Below are 16,599 nucleotides of genomic sequence, written 5' to 3' on the forward strand. Positions count from 1 at the left end.
CCATATCTGAACCCAGCCTAACCTTTTTTTGTGGCGTATGACCATCTGTTTTACAAGCAGAAAAAGTCGAAGTTTGAAAAATGTGGATTTTTTTTTATTTTTAATTTTCAGTAAATTTTGATTTTTGTTACTACAAACAAAATTTTGTTAATGAAAATTTATCACTACCATAAAGTACAATATGTTATGAAAAAAACCAGTCCCCAAATCGTGTCAATAAGTAAGAACATTTAAAAGTTATTACCACATAAAGTGACAGATGTCAGATTGGAAAAATAAATTTGCGTCCTTAAGGCCAAAATAGGTTTTGTCCATACGGGGTTAAAGAGAAGCTATCAGTTCTCTTGATATGTCTGTCTTAGTAAATACTTGAAAAATGCTACATTACAAAGTGTACAAGTATCATTATTTAGAGTTCTACATTGTGCAGTTCCTGTTACTCCTCCTAAAAAAACAAGTATGAATAAATTGACAACTGGATGTTACCAGTTGGGACAAGGGGGCGGAGGGGAGTTGGGCTTCCTTACACAGTGGCACTGTCTAATCAGCGCTGAAAGTTTTAGAGACGCATCTCTTTAAAAAGGAGAATAGTAACACCCAGTTGTCAATTTACTAATACTTGTTAGGTGGAATATTAGAGGAACAACACAAAGCAGAGTTTATAGGTAAAGATGTTCCAAAATTGTTATTTTATAGGAAGTGCAAGTACAGTATTTACTACAATTGATATGTCACGTTCTCTTCAACCCCTTCCCTCCTCATGACGTAAGGGTACGTCATGGGAACGGGGTACTTCCCGCAAAATGACGTACCCTTACGTCAGGGATAGAGCGAGATCATAGCACATCTTGCGCTATCCCGCAGTGGGAGCCGGCTGTCACTAGTAGCCGGCCTCCCGCTGCAACAGTGGGGGGGCATCGGAGATGCGCCCATCCGCCGTTAACCCCTGCCCTGCCACGATCTAAGTAGAAAGGGTTCACAGAGGGAGCACGCTCCCTCTGTGACTTCAGCCGACTCTCGCGATAACATTGCGAGAGCTCGGCTGGTTGCTATGGCAACAGGACGCCAGATATCAGCGTCCTGTATTGCCATTGCCTAAGATCGCTATAGTAAGCGATAAGGCATGGCAGGAGAGAAGTCCTGCCATGCCTTATTGTAGTGATCATTAGTGCTGTAGTAAAAGTCCCTCAGAGGGACACAGATGGTGTAAAAATAAGAGCAAAATAAAGTACAAAAAATAAAAATGTAAGAAAAAAAGTTAAACCCTTTTTTAATGCTTTTTCTCATATTAGGTATCGGCGCATCCGTAACGACACGTACAATAAATTGAATGCGCTTTTTATCCTGCACGGCAAAAAGCGTAATATAAGACGCTAAAAAACTTCTAATTCTAATTTTTTGCATTTTGCCTCCCAAAAAACACAATAAACACAATGAAAGTGATTTAAAAAAAAAACACGTATGTACCCCAAAATGGTACCAATAAAAACTACAGCTTGTCTCGCAAAAAATAAGCCCTCAGAGAGCTCCGCCCATGGAGAAATAAAAAGTTATAGTACTTTGAATGCAGTGATTTTAGAAAAAAAAATAATTTCCAAAAAAAGGGTTTTTATTGTAGAAAAGTGGAAAAACCTAAAAAAAAATAAGAATTTTGGTATTGTTGTAACCGTACTGACCCGCAGAAAAAAATGTAGTGTGTCATTTGTGCTGCATGATTAACGCTTTTAAAAAAAAATCTATGGCAGAATTGATGCTTTTTCTCTCCCTACCATCATAAGAAAAATAATAACAGTTTTACAATATGGTCTATGTACCCAAAAATGGCACCATCAAAAACTACAGCTCACCATGCAAAAAACAAGCCCTTATACGGGCGCGTCGACGGAAAAATAAACAACGTTATGGCTGTTGAAAAATGGAGATGAAAAAATGCCAAAAATTCTTTGGTCCTCAACGCCAAATAGGCCATGTCCTTAAGGGGTTAAAGAGCCACTCTGGTGAGAACGCAATTTTCCATTCCTGCCCCCTCACCTAATTGCCTGTTACACTCTGGAGGTCTCCTCTGTATATTGAAGACACAATCTTGATGTTGCTTTCCCTTTCACCTTAGTCCCATGATACATCAGCAGTGCATTATATGTGCAGCCACAGTCTGTAGCATCTCTGCAACACTGCCATCCTTTCTGTATTCATTTAAATGACCTACAGACCGTAAGTATAAAGTCAGGAGGATGAGCTGTGATCTCCTCTGTTATAACTGTGTGACAGGAGCTGTGTGATCATCATCAGTAACTGTGACAGGAGTATTTACGTCCCCCTTTAGGGCCCATGTCCACTACTGTATGCATAAAATGCTGAGGGTCTCCCTGCAGTGTGTTACACATTCAGCAGCCATAAACTCTGGTAGAAGAGACCGCTGGAAATGCCACTGCACATGCCTGTGAATCGCAGGCTCACGGACATGTGCAGTGTGATTTTTATATTTTTAATTCCCTTCTCCATTGACTTTTATTGACTCTATTCACCATGTGTCCCACGTCCGTGCAGCGCACACATGATACGTGGTTAAAACACGGTCGTGGACAATAACCATTAAGCAGTTTTTGTGGTGTAGGGTTCATGTAACGGCATCACACAGACCCAGAGTCTGACTGGAAACTGAACACATAACCCCAAGTACACTCAAAAAACTCAAGCCCATAGAAGAAGTTGTCGTTTTTCTCCAAAACTCGGCATGCAGTTACATCTCAGGTAGATATGCCAATGATTAGAGTTGTGGTGTTATTAGATAAATGGCTCTACCACCTGAGGCCCTGAAAGTGTTTTGTTTTTTTTTCGGCTTCTAAAAAGGCTCAGAGGTTCTTGTTTGTAGCGGATCTCGGCTCAATCCTACATTTGTTGTTGAGTGGCACACGGCTAAGTTTCTAGTAGCCATTTGTGTGGCATCTCGCGGCTTCCAAAAGGCAATTTCCAGCAGGATAATGCTCAGCTGCACACAATGGGGTCACAGGAATGTCTCCACAACATTTTCACACTTCAGTAACTGCCCGGTCATCAGATTTATCGCCAGTAGAACATGTATGGGACCATCTGGGACGCCAACTTCCACAGCCTACCAGTTTCCATGATCTAGAGCAGTGGTCGCGAACCTATGACACGCGTGCCAGAGGCAGCACGCAGAGCCCTCCCTGCTGGCACGCGCCGCTATCGGACGCTCACCACTAGTGAATACTGGCAGGGGCTGCGGCTTCTCGGTATTCTTGTATTGCGTCGCCACCAGACGTTAGCGGTGGGGGCATAATACAGGGGTTTTACATCTTGTAACGCCCCCAGCTTTTGGAAGGCTGGGGGCGTGTGTGGCTTTACCAGCGGAAGCATCGGCGGTGAAGGAATCGGCAGCAGAAGGGGGCGTTGAAGGAGCAGCGACGGACTGAGGCAGAGAGATCAGCGGCAGCAACAGGGACAATGGAGGGAGCGCTGGCGGCAGGAGGAGACGGAGCGCCGGCAGCTTGAGCACAGCCACTGTCAGCGGAGACTGGAGAGAGCGGCAGCAGCTGGAGAGCAGGGCACGGAGCGGCTGCAGCACAGACTGTGGGGCCGCTGGGGGGGGGGGGGGCGCTAGGGGGGTGTCACAGGTACCCGGAGGGCGCTGCTGGGGGGTGTCACTGATACCCGGGGGGGGGGGGGGGGCGCTAGGGGGCTGTCACTAGTACCCGGGGGGCCACTGGGGGTGTCACTAGTACCCGGGGGGCCGCTAGGGGGGTGTCACTGGTACCTGGGGGGCCGCTGAGAGGGTGTCACTAGTACCCAGGGGGCCTCTGGGGGGATGTCACTGGTACCCGGACTGCTGCTGGGGGGTGTCACTGGTATCCAGGGGAGCGCTGGGGAGGGGCGTCACTGATACCCGGGGGACAGCTGGGGAGGGGCGTTACTGGTACCCGGGGGACAGCTGGGGAGGGGCGTCACTGGTACCCGGGGGACAGCTGGAGAGGTGGTGTCGCTGATACCCAGGGGGGCGTTGTGGTCTGTCACTGGTACGCGGGGGGGGGGGGGGCGCTGTGGTCTTTTACTAGTACGCAGGAGGCCGCTGGGGGGTGTCACTGGTACGTGGGGGGGCGTCACTGGTACGCTGGGGGGTGTCAGCTGGGGTGGGGTCACTATTCTGCTGCAGGCCGCTGTGCGGTGTCACTATTACCACTGGAGTATGTTTACATGTGGCGTAAATGGGCAGGGCTGTTTCAAAATAGACAGTGTGCAGATTTTGACAGCTTTTTGCATGCGGAAATGTTGCAGAATTTTCCACAAAAAGTTCCGCTGAGGACATTCTGCAGTAATTTCGCATCCAAAAAGCAGTCAAAATCCGCATTCTTTCTATTTTGAAACAGCCCTGTTCTTTTTATAACGATGGGGGTAAAATCATACGTCATGATAAGCCCCGCCCCTGACATGTTGGCACTTTGCCATAAATATGTGGGTTTTGGGTTGCAGTTTGGGCACTCGGTCTCTAAAAGGTTCGCCATCACTGATCTAGAGGCTCAGTTATAGCAAATGTGGAGCAATATGCTGCAGGATACCATACAGAACCTGTATGTACTTCCTGGTAGTATTCCTGGTGGTCCTTTTGTTATGCAATGACTAACTGACTGTACAGTATGATCACCAATACAATACATGAAGCCGATGATGGTTTAACCCCTTAAGGACCAGGCTGTTTTGTACCTAAGGGACCAGACACTTTTTAGGGATTTTACCCATGTGGTGGTTTCACTGCCCTAATTTTTTTCCTTCAGCTACCAAAATTATTTTTGTTGCATTTTTTTCCATAACACTTTATATCTCTTTTTTTTTCAGTTTTTTTCCTGTGTTTTTAGTTTTATTAGGAGTAAAAAGGTAAAAAAAAGGTGTTTTTTTTGTTAGCATTTAAAGTTGTTTTTTTTTTTTTCATTTAGTAAATATACGCTAAAATAAATTATGGGAATGAGTTCCTCATTTTGTTTCGGACATTTTGATACATAATATGTATTGTTTTGGATACAGGGCGCATACGACGATGGTTTTGGTTGGTGTCAGTTGTGGGTCATTTTCATTCTTATGTATATATTTTATTTTATTCTGTCATTTTTTAAAGCTTAGGCTGCGTCCACATGCGTGATTTTTCTCGTGCAATTTTGTCACAATACGACAGTGCTACAAGTCACATGTATGTATAGCCCGTGCTTTCCTATGGGTTCTTCCACCCAGGCGATGTTTTGTAGCCGGCGACATTGTGAGACTACAAAATCATGGCGTTCTTTATACAAACGCGATTTGCATTTTTGTTCTTTTTGTAGCCCATGTTTCCCAATGGAGCCTTCCTATGTGTCACATTGCAGGAAAATGTGGTTTTCGTGCGGTGCGATGCAACTTTTACAGTAAAAAATCCTTCTGCAAAAGCACTAAAATAAGCCCTAGCTACATTTAAAAAAAACCCACCTACATAACCTAAGAAGCACTTTCAGCTCCTGCGTGTCTTCTTCCCGATCCCCGCTGTTGTCTTCAGGGATTTCTCCCTGGTCAGGAATTTGTAAATCCCTGCCTCAAGGAAGCGCTGCCTTTAATTGGCTAAACTCCACAGCTCTCACCCAATCAGAGCCAGCGCTTGATGGACCAATCACGGCAATTCAATGAACGCCTGAAAACAATGCCCAGGGACGGAGGAGAAGATGCCCCAGAGCTGACAGCGCTTCTTAGGTGATGAATGTGTTTTTCTTTGTTTGTTTTTTGACAAAGCTAGGGCTTATTTTCAGGGTACAGCTTATATTTCAAACGCCACTCACAAAATTCCTTGCACGTGGTGCTACGAAGTCGTGCGGCTTTGTAGCGACACATTCAATCAATTTGTAGCGACACAACAAATCACGTTATTGCCGTGAGAAAAGGCAGCAATATTGCACGGACCACCGACGCAATATCGCTCTGATTTTCTTGTGTCGCTCGTGTGGAAGCGGCCTTATTTTTGTAACTATATATTTTTTTACCATTTATGACCCCCATGATATCTTATAAGGCCTTTGGGGGACATTTACTTGGGCCTTTTATTTGACACTTTTTCACTGTACCTTGGGCATCCATAGGAGCCCCAGTTACAGGGGAAAACATCACCTGTAGTGACAATAGTCACTGGCAGAGCTGATCAGGGTCTGCTAGGACCCTGCAGCTCTACTGTGCCAGGGAACACCTGGCGGTCACGTGATCACCAGGTCACATAGTGGAAGAAACACTTCTACTCTCACTTCTTAGTACATAGCACTGATTGCTGTGTAGACTGATTGCAGGAACAGAAGCTTTAATCCCACTCCGTACTGCTATCGGTGGGGATTAAAGCCCAGGACCAAGCGCTGTATATTTACCGCACTTGGTCCTTAAGGAGTTAGGTTTCATGTTGCTGCACATCTCCCTGTATTCTGATGGCCTCCTCCTTCACCTATCAGTAACACTATGTGCGTACATATCATATTTCTATCAGGATGCTTACGCCGTTCCCCGAGGTGCATCACTGAATAGTGAGATAAATCACCCCAGGTGATTGCAGGGACCTTTCCTGGTAACAAAACAGCGATCAGAAATTCATCATTATACGGCATAACTATTACTCAGTACAAAGTGGGCATGCCACAAATTAATGTCAGATCTGCCAGGTATAGATTAAGTTGTGCGGGGCAGATATTAATCTTGTGCGCAGTCCGGCTGAAGTGTGTAATGATTGAGCACGCTTGTAATGATGCAAGAGATGCATAATATTCTATCAGCTGCATTGTGATAAAGTACACATTGATCTGTGCTACAAAGTCTCTTCCCGTTTTTTTTTCTTACTTTAAGCAGTGTATTCATCAATCTCTTGATATAATCTCCCGTGGGATAACACCCGCTGCTTGGCTTTTGTGAGAGCTGATACATCAGTGTCACAAGACGATTTTCTGGTCGCTGAACCAACCCCACGGAATAGCACAGCAGAAACTGATATTATCTTATGCCAGATAAGAATCTGGTGTTTTATGAGTAACGCAGCAACCTAGGGTTAGGAAGGATTTCTGGGCTTTGCGCATCGTGCAGCACATAACACAACTTTCTGCTTCTTCTCCATGCCTGTAGGCCGTAGCTCTCCTGATGCTGTGGAATGACGAGTCTCATTCTGCACTGAAGGACAATGGAGCATTAAGCATTCAGAATGGGCTTCTTGTGAGAGACAGTTTGTTGTTTTCAACATGCAATTGTGTGTAAGAGGATGTAATCAAAAGCAGTAATGCAGATATTAAAAAGCAAAAACAAACAGAAATAGGTTATTTTTGTGTTATCTTAATCCATGCTGCATTATAAAAGCCAGGAATGCTGTATTTTCTCCTTAAGGAGAGCACCTAGAAGGTGAGTGAGTGAGGAGACCTATAAGCCATTTATGCTGATCTGGATAATATTCAAATAGATTAGATGGAACAATACCTCTGCAGCGCCACCTACTGGAAGGCGGCATTCCTGCAAGTCCATGTTAGACTGTTTATACAAGCCTTGTAACAATGACTGGAAATTGAAAATGTCAAAACACAATGTCAGGTGACATTCAGAGTGATAAAGTAAACTCTCCATTAAATGTCACCAGTCTAAACTAGGGCTTTTTCAACTGATGACCTATCCACTCAGCACCCCCAACCATCAGCAGCCCGGACGTCGTCATCATTGGTCACAGCATGAAGTGGGAGCATCGGCTTTAACCCTTTCCAATCCACTGTCTGACGTTTAAAGACATTCTGATTGAAGGCTGTACAGCTCCGATGTCGGAAGACGTTCGGCAGGGTAATATTACTGTCGATTACTGGCTGCTCTGTTGTCGGGGGCCTCTCCAGCATGTCACCTACCGCAGTACTGGCTCTAGCCAGCAGATGACGCCATTGTATACTGGCAGAAAGAGAAAGCCCCCTAGGAAACCCTGAATCCAAATTTGGATTGCAAAGGGTTAATCCCAGTGAAATCACCAGGAGCGCCACGTTTTTCGTACCCTTCCTGCTTCTCTTATGGTCAGGATGTCCATCAACTACTGATGACCTATCCTATTTCAGTATGTCCAAAATCACAAAGCAATGCACTCTCCCATAAAATGCTTACTTCCAAAATGCTTTATTTTCCAGATATTGCAGATATTTATTAACAGTTTTTTTTTTTTTTGTATTAAATTTAAAAAAATGTATTTTCTTTTAAACTACTGGACAACCCCTTTCTTGGACCAAGTAGGACATTTGTCAACTATCTGCAGAACAGATCTCATCACTCGTCAGCCCCAGCACTGGGAGCCACATTGATCATAAGGGCCACTCCAGTGATCTTCTTTATTCACTCCTCATGCAGCTAGCCCCCCAGTATATATATATACGGAACGATTATCGTTACAGAAAATCATTGGATCATCCAAATTCGAATGATACGTTCTGTCTAAACACAGCCAGTGATTGAACGGCAAACAGTAATTCATTCTTCATTCATTTTATGCATTCAGTCATTACATTTAAAAAGCAATCGTACATTGCTGATATGTACCCTTAAAAAGTAACTGCAAACTTTTGACATGTCAGAGATTTCAAAAGTTTTGATCATTGGGAGCCCCCCTGCTAAGATCCCTGCTGATCGCTAGAACGCAGTCTTCTATGCTTTTCAGCTCCTCCTGGCAACTGAAGACGGCAACAGAGAGGTCGATAGAAAGCTACTATAAACCGCTATTCTGCGTGTTTTTAGCTGCCAGGGGGGGGCCGAAAAGCAACGAAGACAGTGCTTGGGTGAGCGCTGCAGCTACCTCATTCTAGTGATCAGCGGGGGTCTCAGAAGTGGGACCCCATTGATCAAAACTTTTGACATGTCTCTCGAACATGTCAAAAGTTTGTGAAAAGTGCAGTTGCTTTTTATGGGTGTGTTCACGTATTGTGGATTTTGGTATTAGATACACAGCAGATATTACTCCTTTGTTTGAAGGTGCAGAATTGTTGCAGATTCTTTCTAGTATGGAAAATCTGCAGCCGATCAGTTGTACGTGAACCCCACAGCCTCCCCCCCCCCCCCCCCCCTTCCCCCTTTGGCCACTTTAGGTGAAACTCGTGCAACATTTGTGTAATGCGAGACCCACAAATATGAACCACATTGTTTGGAATACATTTTTTAAAATCATGCCATATCCTATCTTCTGGTGTTGCTTCGCATCGCCCATTGTTTTCAATGGGTCCGTAAACCACATTGCACTGTGGACAATGCATGGGTTCCCATTGAAAACATTGGAAATGGATCGCAACTGTGCTGAAGTGGGGGGAGGCGTTTTTGACAAGAAAATACCTTGCATACGCAAGGTGGGGAGCGATATGGGGGCGAGAGTCATGGTTCCATATTGTGCTCACCTGCGTAAAGTTAGCCTTAAGCTGAATGCCCATGGACGGATTATCGCTGCGGAAATTGCAGACAGACACCCGCCGCGATTTCCACAGCAATGACCGTCCATAGACATGCTGTGTAAAATGATTCTGCCCTGCCCACGAGCAGAAATCAGCTGCGATTTTCCGCTTGGGAGGGGAGAATCACAGCATGTTCTAATTTGTGTGAAAAAACGCACGGACGGCTTCCATTGCAGTCAATGGAAGCCGTCTATCCTGCGATACTCTGCGCTGTGGGCACAGCGGGGACTCGTCAGGGAATGCTCGCCTGCCAACACTCTCGCGGCAGATCCGGACAGGTGAGTATAAGGTCTCTGGGGGGCGCCGGGTCTGATTCCACTACGAGGTTCCACAGGGGGAATCCGCCCTGGCCGTGGGCATGCGGCCTTACTGTGTTTTTTATGCATCTGAATAATATCAGCAGCAAGTCTTCGCCATTTGGAGTGAATTTAGACGCTTTTTTTTTTTTTCTTAAATCCACAACAAATCAACTACATGTGAATGCAGCCTTTTAGTTTATTAGGAATTGCCACAAATTTCACATCAAATCTTCGGCAAATCTGCACCTCTGAAGTGCATCCTTGCTGTTAATGTGAATGCATGCTGCGGTCTGTACGGCGCAGACGTGTGGAGGGGGAAGTGACATGTCAGTTCTTGACACGGAATCCATGTGGAACATTCATGTAACGATTTGCCCATTGAAAATAACTAATTCCACATGTGGATCTGCGGGCAAAGTCTTTCTGTATAAACGCTCTGAACGAGCGCTGATGACCTTAGCGGTGGCGTCCGCACTCGTGCAGTCGTTCAAATGACTGCCAGCCCGTGTAAAAGGGCTATAAGGGTGGAAGCCTAACTGCAAAACAAAAAAACCTACTGAATGTCATTTGGCTTCCTGTTCAAATTGTCTTCTGTCTGGGTGATCGTGCAGAAGGACGTGTGACTGTACAGAGGCAGCCTGCATGTAAAGTCCTGTATAAATAATGCATGATAAATAAAAGAAATGCCATTTATTGCATCTCACTAGCAGCCGACTTGGTTTTTTGCAAGTAGTTAGATTGCCATCTTGTGGTGATATCTGGTATACAATTTGCCTTTCCAATGCAGTACATCTTCTGAGTTTACCAATACTTTAATGGCTCCTCATAAGACAGTGAGGCTCATCCATGTATACAGTCATAGGCGCGGTGCTCTTGGAGTGATCAGTTAATATTCAGTTTTAGCAGCACCTGCATTCTGCTGAAATTTCTCTCCCTGTGGCTTTGCAGCATTACTACCTGAGCCGCCACCACCTGTACATGGTGTCATTTAAGTTAAGGATAAGAAATGCTGATCATGTGTTCCTCTCATAGAGAGTTTCGCTTTCTTCTAAAAGTGTTTGTTTGTTTATAGTACATAGAATAACAAATAACCATTAAAAACGTTACATTTTAACCCCTTAAGGACATGGCCTATTGTGGGCTTAAGGACGCAATGATTTTTGGCAGATTTTCATCTTCATTTTTTAAAAGCCATAACTTTTTCTGATGCACCCCCGCTGTTGCAGCGGAAGGCCGGCTATCACTGACAAACGAATCCCGCTGCCGGATAGCGCGAGATCCCTTATGACCTAAGTTTATGCCCTGTTGCAGGAAGTACCCCGCTGCCAGGACGTAAACTTACGCCCTGCAGCGGGAAGTGGTTAATGTGGGACAGAGCTAACACCAATGGGTTGTGTTCACAGCGGAATCACAGCAGAATTTTTTTGTGGCCAGGAAATGGCACTCGCCAACGTGCAAATTACCCGCAGATACAAGGCGTTTTTCTTTAAAACCCCCTCCTCTCCTATCACTTCAGGTAAATTAGGATCGGCAAGTGCTCCCTATTGCCTTCAATGCAAAACCTTCACATTCGTGTGCAAATCGCATGCCGTGCAATTTTGCAGTGTGTTTTAATGTCCCATTTAAAGCAATGGGTGATGTATTCCAAGAAACACACAAAGAAGGAGCATGCCATGATTTGTTTCCCGCACTGCGATGTGGGAAAAACATCGCTCATGTAAATGACCTCATTCAAAAGAATGGGGTTCATATTTGTACATCTTACAACGCACAAGTTTCTCAAAAAGTGGCTTAAAAACTGTTTCAAAAACCGCATCTTTCAATGATGTCATTCAGTGAAAGGCTGTGATTGGTTTACTGTGCGCTGGCTCTGATTGGCTGAGGAAGCGCTCATCAACCAAGCAGAGCACTCGCTTGCTGGAGACAGGGTATTCAAGGCCTGTTACCAGCAAGAGATGCTCCTTCAGCGTTAAGGACTACACAGAAGTCTTCTGCAGTGCAGGAGACCAGCACGACGGACCCGGACACTGCCTGCTAGGTGACTGTACGACACCATCTGAAAATAAGAGCCTGGGCCTCTTTTGGGGCAAAAATTGAAGTTACAATGAAAAAAGTGCTTGCTTTTTTTTTTTAAACAAAAGGTGTATATTTATGTCATATGGGTGTGGGATATATATAAGGCTGGATCGGTTCTCGTTCCTGCTACATACAAGGTGGGTGCCAGCTGTCGTTTGACAACTGACACCCTCCTTCAATGGCCACGATCAGTGTGAGTGTTAACCCTTAAATGCTGATTTCCATTATGAAGCGGCCTATAAATCCCCCAATCTGCATTCAGGGATCCTGAGCAGCCCCCTCCCAATGATATCGCAAGGTGCCCTCTAAAGACCCCCCAGGGCTGCTATAAATGAATGCCTATCAAGGCATGCCTGTGGTTAAAAAAATATATTATTTTAGAAAATAAAGGATATTAAAAGTTTTTAAAAAACCCTTTCCATATTTAAAAAAAACATATTTGGCACCACCGCATCTATAAAAGTCCATAATATCAAAATAACACATTATTTGTCCCGGAAAGCGCATATTGTCAGAAAAAAATTAGTACACAATGCCAGAATTACATTTTTTGGGTTTTTTTTTTTTTCAAAAAGTCGTACGCACTACAAAATCTTGTCAATAGAAACCACGGGTAGTCCTGCAAAATCAAACCATCACCAAAAAACAAGTTATGGCGGTCAGAAGATGACGAAAGGAAAAATATATATATATATTATGTATGGGGGTTTTTTTTTTTGTTTTTTTTTCAAGATATTGTATTTTTTTTAAATGGTATACTCCATTTCACTCCACTTTTGTTTTTTTCAAAGGTTTTTCAGTGCATTGTATGGTACATTAAATAGTACAATTGAAATACAGACTGAAAAATTACAGTTAAAATTTTTTGAAGGTTAGGAGGAAAAGCCAAAATAAAAAAGAAAGAAATTTGTTGAATCCTTAAGGGCTTAAAGGGGTTTTCTAGGACTTGGATATTGATCACCTGTCTTAGAATATTTCATCAGCATGGGATCAGTGGGCGTCCAGCTCTTAACACCCACACCAATCATGGGCTATGGTACTCAGCCTTTTCCTTGCCATGTGACATCACGTGCGTTGGTCACATGTCCTTCATGCAGCTCAGTCCCATTCAACTGAATGGGATTGAGCTGCAATACTAGTCACTACCATTAGGGAATGAACTACACTGTTCTTGGTATACAGTGAAGAGTCTGTAGCATTTGATGGAGTGTCACCTGCCTCTTCAGACAGCTGATGGGTGTGTGTCGTCGTTAAAGTCCGACTCCCAACAATTTGATAGCGATTACCTATCCTAACGTCTTCAATATTTTAAGGGGGTTTCTGGGCAAAACCTATTGACGAATTATCCTCAGGATAAGCTATCTATACTTAATCACTGAGAACCCTCTGCTCAGGATCCCCAGAGACCACATGATTGGCTGGCCTGCTGTGTAGCGGGTCGGATGTGTTTCATAGGAAACGGGGGCAGCTACACTCCTATTGAAATCCATGAGGGCTGGAGCTGAAGTCACTACTGCTTGCGGAGCATCAACTTGCATTGTTTTCTATGGGAGTGAAGCCAGACAGAGTATTTCCGCTCCCGTTTCCTATGACACGGGTCCAGCCCGGTGCGCTGACAGTGGGCTGGACAACAAGTTGATCTCTGGGATCCAAAGTGGCGGGTCGCCAACACTTAACTATTGATGACCTATCCTGAGGATAAGTTATCAAAGGTTTTTTGCCAGAAAATCAATTTAACTACTGGAAAATCCCCTGAAAATAACACTACTGTTTCTCCCAAAATACTGAAGGCACAATACATCACATGGGTAAAGTAGAATCAGAATTGATGAAAAAGCACATAGTGATTATCAGAGCCATGGATGAACATGTTTGTCCTATTTGTTGGTTCTTGATGGATGCATCCTCACTGACTGCAGTGTTGGAGGACTGTATGATGTCATCAGGACCACTTTTATCCATACACCTATCTAGACATCATAGGACTACCCTTTTATGGGCCAGAGGGCGAAGCCATAAACAAGAAGTAGGACGTCACCTAAAAGCAGCTCCACCTTGACTAACTCCACTGTTTGCCAGCTGTCTGTGGACTTAGGCTGTTTTATAGTTAAGAAGATGTCTTTGACAAAACAATACATGGATAGGTTTTGCTATGTTTTAGGGGGGAATAAGAAGTTTGATTCATGCTTTTTCTCAGTCACAAAAATGAGGATATGACACACATGAAGAGCAACAGGAATCGGGGATATAACCTTCTAAGACTATTTGCTGTTAATTCTATAAAGTTAAAATATTGAGCCACATTCTAAGTAGGTTCTAATGACTTACCAATCAATCTCTGGGAATCATAATTTCTCTTTAAGCAACCATTTAGGATTTTGGCGTCCATCCACAGGTCCCAACACCGTTACTCCACCAGCCTGAACTGTTGATACCTAATAGGAAGGGTTCATCAATTCATGCTGCTTGTGCTAAATTCTGACCCTCCCATCAGCACGGTGCAACAGAAATCTGGATTTATCTACAGAGCAGTTGTTTTTTTCCTGCTTTGTGATGCAATTTTTATGCTTTTTTGCCCTCTGAAGTCATGCCTTTCTGTTCCTCTTACATAGCAATGGCACTCAAAATGCTCGCCTGCTTTCATAATCTATCCAAGCTAAGGACCGACAAGTTGTGCATTCGAACACTATAGCTGAAGCACCAGCACTGTATTTAGCTGCTATTTCCATGACTTTGCGCCATCTGTTCGTCAGATTCTTGACATGCTCCTCTGACCCTATTCTTCGATGAGTTGTTTACGTTCACAGGATTCCTTTCGCTGGATGTTTTTCCTCGATCACACCATTTTTCATATACTCTCAACACCATTGCACAAGAAGACCCTACAAGGGTGGCACAATGTAAATACCGACCCTGGCTAATCTAGTACTGATGGCCAGGCCTTGTTGGAAGATAGATTGACTTTCCCATTCTAATATGGATTCACACTGAAACTGATGAATGGAGAACTCAAGGGTCACCTGTCTAATTTTCATACAGGGCAGCTCCAATCGTGAAAGGGCAGGTATATCTAATGAAGCGGCCATTCAGTTTATATAACTACATGGTCAGAGCCCTGTGTGACGCAGAGTGCTAAGGCAGCAGAAACGCAGCTCTAAGCTCTCACTCACAACCTGAAGGTTGCGAGTTCAATCCCCGCATGGTTGACTCAGCCTTTCATCCTTCTGAGGTCAATAAAATGAGTACCCAGCTTGGTGGAGGGTAATAAATAAATAACTTGAAAGCGTTGTGGAATACATTGGCACTATACAAATGGCAAGATTTATTTTTTTATGGTCTGTGGAAAGTAAGGTGGCAGATTCCAACTTTGTATTTCGTACTTGAATCTGTTAGACCTTGATAGCTGAGCAGCTACTGATTAGAATATTCAAAGACTTTGCACGAGAGGACGACTCGGGGACTTCTATTTCCAGGTAATATTGGTAATTTTATAGAGAGGAAATGTTCTCTAATGGCTTATACATCAATATCTGACATCACGGTCATACATAAATGTAGGCAGGGAGAACATCATCACCGTATAAATAATGCTACACATTGGAGGATATAAAAAGACATATGCAAGGATACAAAACTGCTCCTCCTATTTGATGAATGTATCTGAGACCGCGCTGGAATATCATTTAGATCTGGCCTTGTGCTGGCACTTAAGGTCTGGGGTTGATTTAGAAAAAGGCAGACAACTTTTCCGAGCTGCAGAAATTATCATGTGACTGGATACAGAAGCCGTAATCCTCTATTTATAACCTTCTGATGTCACCCAGTTCGGGGTGACATTATTCTCATTTCTTACCTTCATGTTGTTGTAGGATGAGTTTTCAGTGACACCTTTAATTGAGACAGGGGAAAAAAAAAAGAACTAGTATCTTACGCATTTCAGATTTGTTTCAGATTCCTTGGGACAAGGTCAGGAGTGAGATGATTGAAGAGACGGATTTGAGACCGGAGACTGTAGACCGAGTGGGTGAATACATCAGACTTAATGGTATGAAACATGGGAGCTGCTCTTAAAGGTGCCTGTGATAAATGTTACGCTGTGAGACCAAAGGGCATTTTGTGTATCTTCAGCGCTTCTTTTTGCATACATTGCAAGACAGAATAATTGAGTCTCAGGCTGGCAGAAAGATTTTATCTGGTGGAAGCTAATTAAAGTGTAGTTATGCCTGTGGAAATACATCAGAAAAATGGAGAGTCCCAGCACATTGAAGCAGACATAAATTATAGATCCAATAAGGAAATGATTCAGCCTGGTCGGGGGAAATATATTACACAATGGCAAAACACAGTCACAGAATGTAAAATACAATGCATACAAAAGTTCCCCTTCGTTTGAGTAAGTGCACAATTGCCGTATGATGTCCTTGTGTGCCGTTTCTTACATGTACTGTAAATAATGCAAATAGTTTCTAACATACATTAGGCTTCTTTACTCACTCACCTCATTTATTTTCTTCTCTATTTAAAGGGACAGTAACAAGATAAATAATAAGCATGTTTTTTGATATACGCCTCTTAGAGGGCACGGCTCATGCTGCTTCCTTTATATGACTGAGGGCAGTTTGTAGCAAAGATCATCTTCTACTGTTCTAGATGCCAAGGAGAAGAATGGCTCTGTCCTACAGCCAGTCTCTAGCCAAAGATAGAAATGACCTGGAGGCATTGGGCACCTAAAAAAAACATAGGACATCAATGTCTGATCA

The 16,599-nt window shown here is 43.7% G+C and overlaps 1 protein-coding gene across 1 annotated transcript in view; it reads left to right on the top strand.

Annotated features, from left to right (window-relative positions):
• Nucleotides 1–16,599, top strand: part of LOC136611247 (histidine--tRNA ligase, cytoplasmic-like) — an 85,685-nt gene that overhangs the window by 55,520 nt on the left and 13,566 nt on the right. Inside the window, exon 9 of the mRNA XM_066590682.1 lies at nucleotides 15,791–15,884. Within this exon, the coding sequence (XP_066446779.1) occupies nucleotides 15,791–15,884 (94 nt within the window). The remainder of the gene's footprint in view (nucleotides 1–15,790; nucleotides 15,885–16,599) is intronic.

The sequence above is a fragment of the Eleutherodactylus coqui genome, chromosome 2 (genome assembly GCF_035609145.1).
Source record: "Eleutherodactylus coqui strain aEleCoq1 chromosome 2, aEleCoq1.hap1, whole genome shotgun sequence".
NCBI lineage: Eukaryota > Metazoa > Chordata > Amphibia > Anura > Eleutherodactylidae > Eleutherodactylus > Eleutherodactylus coqui.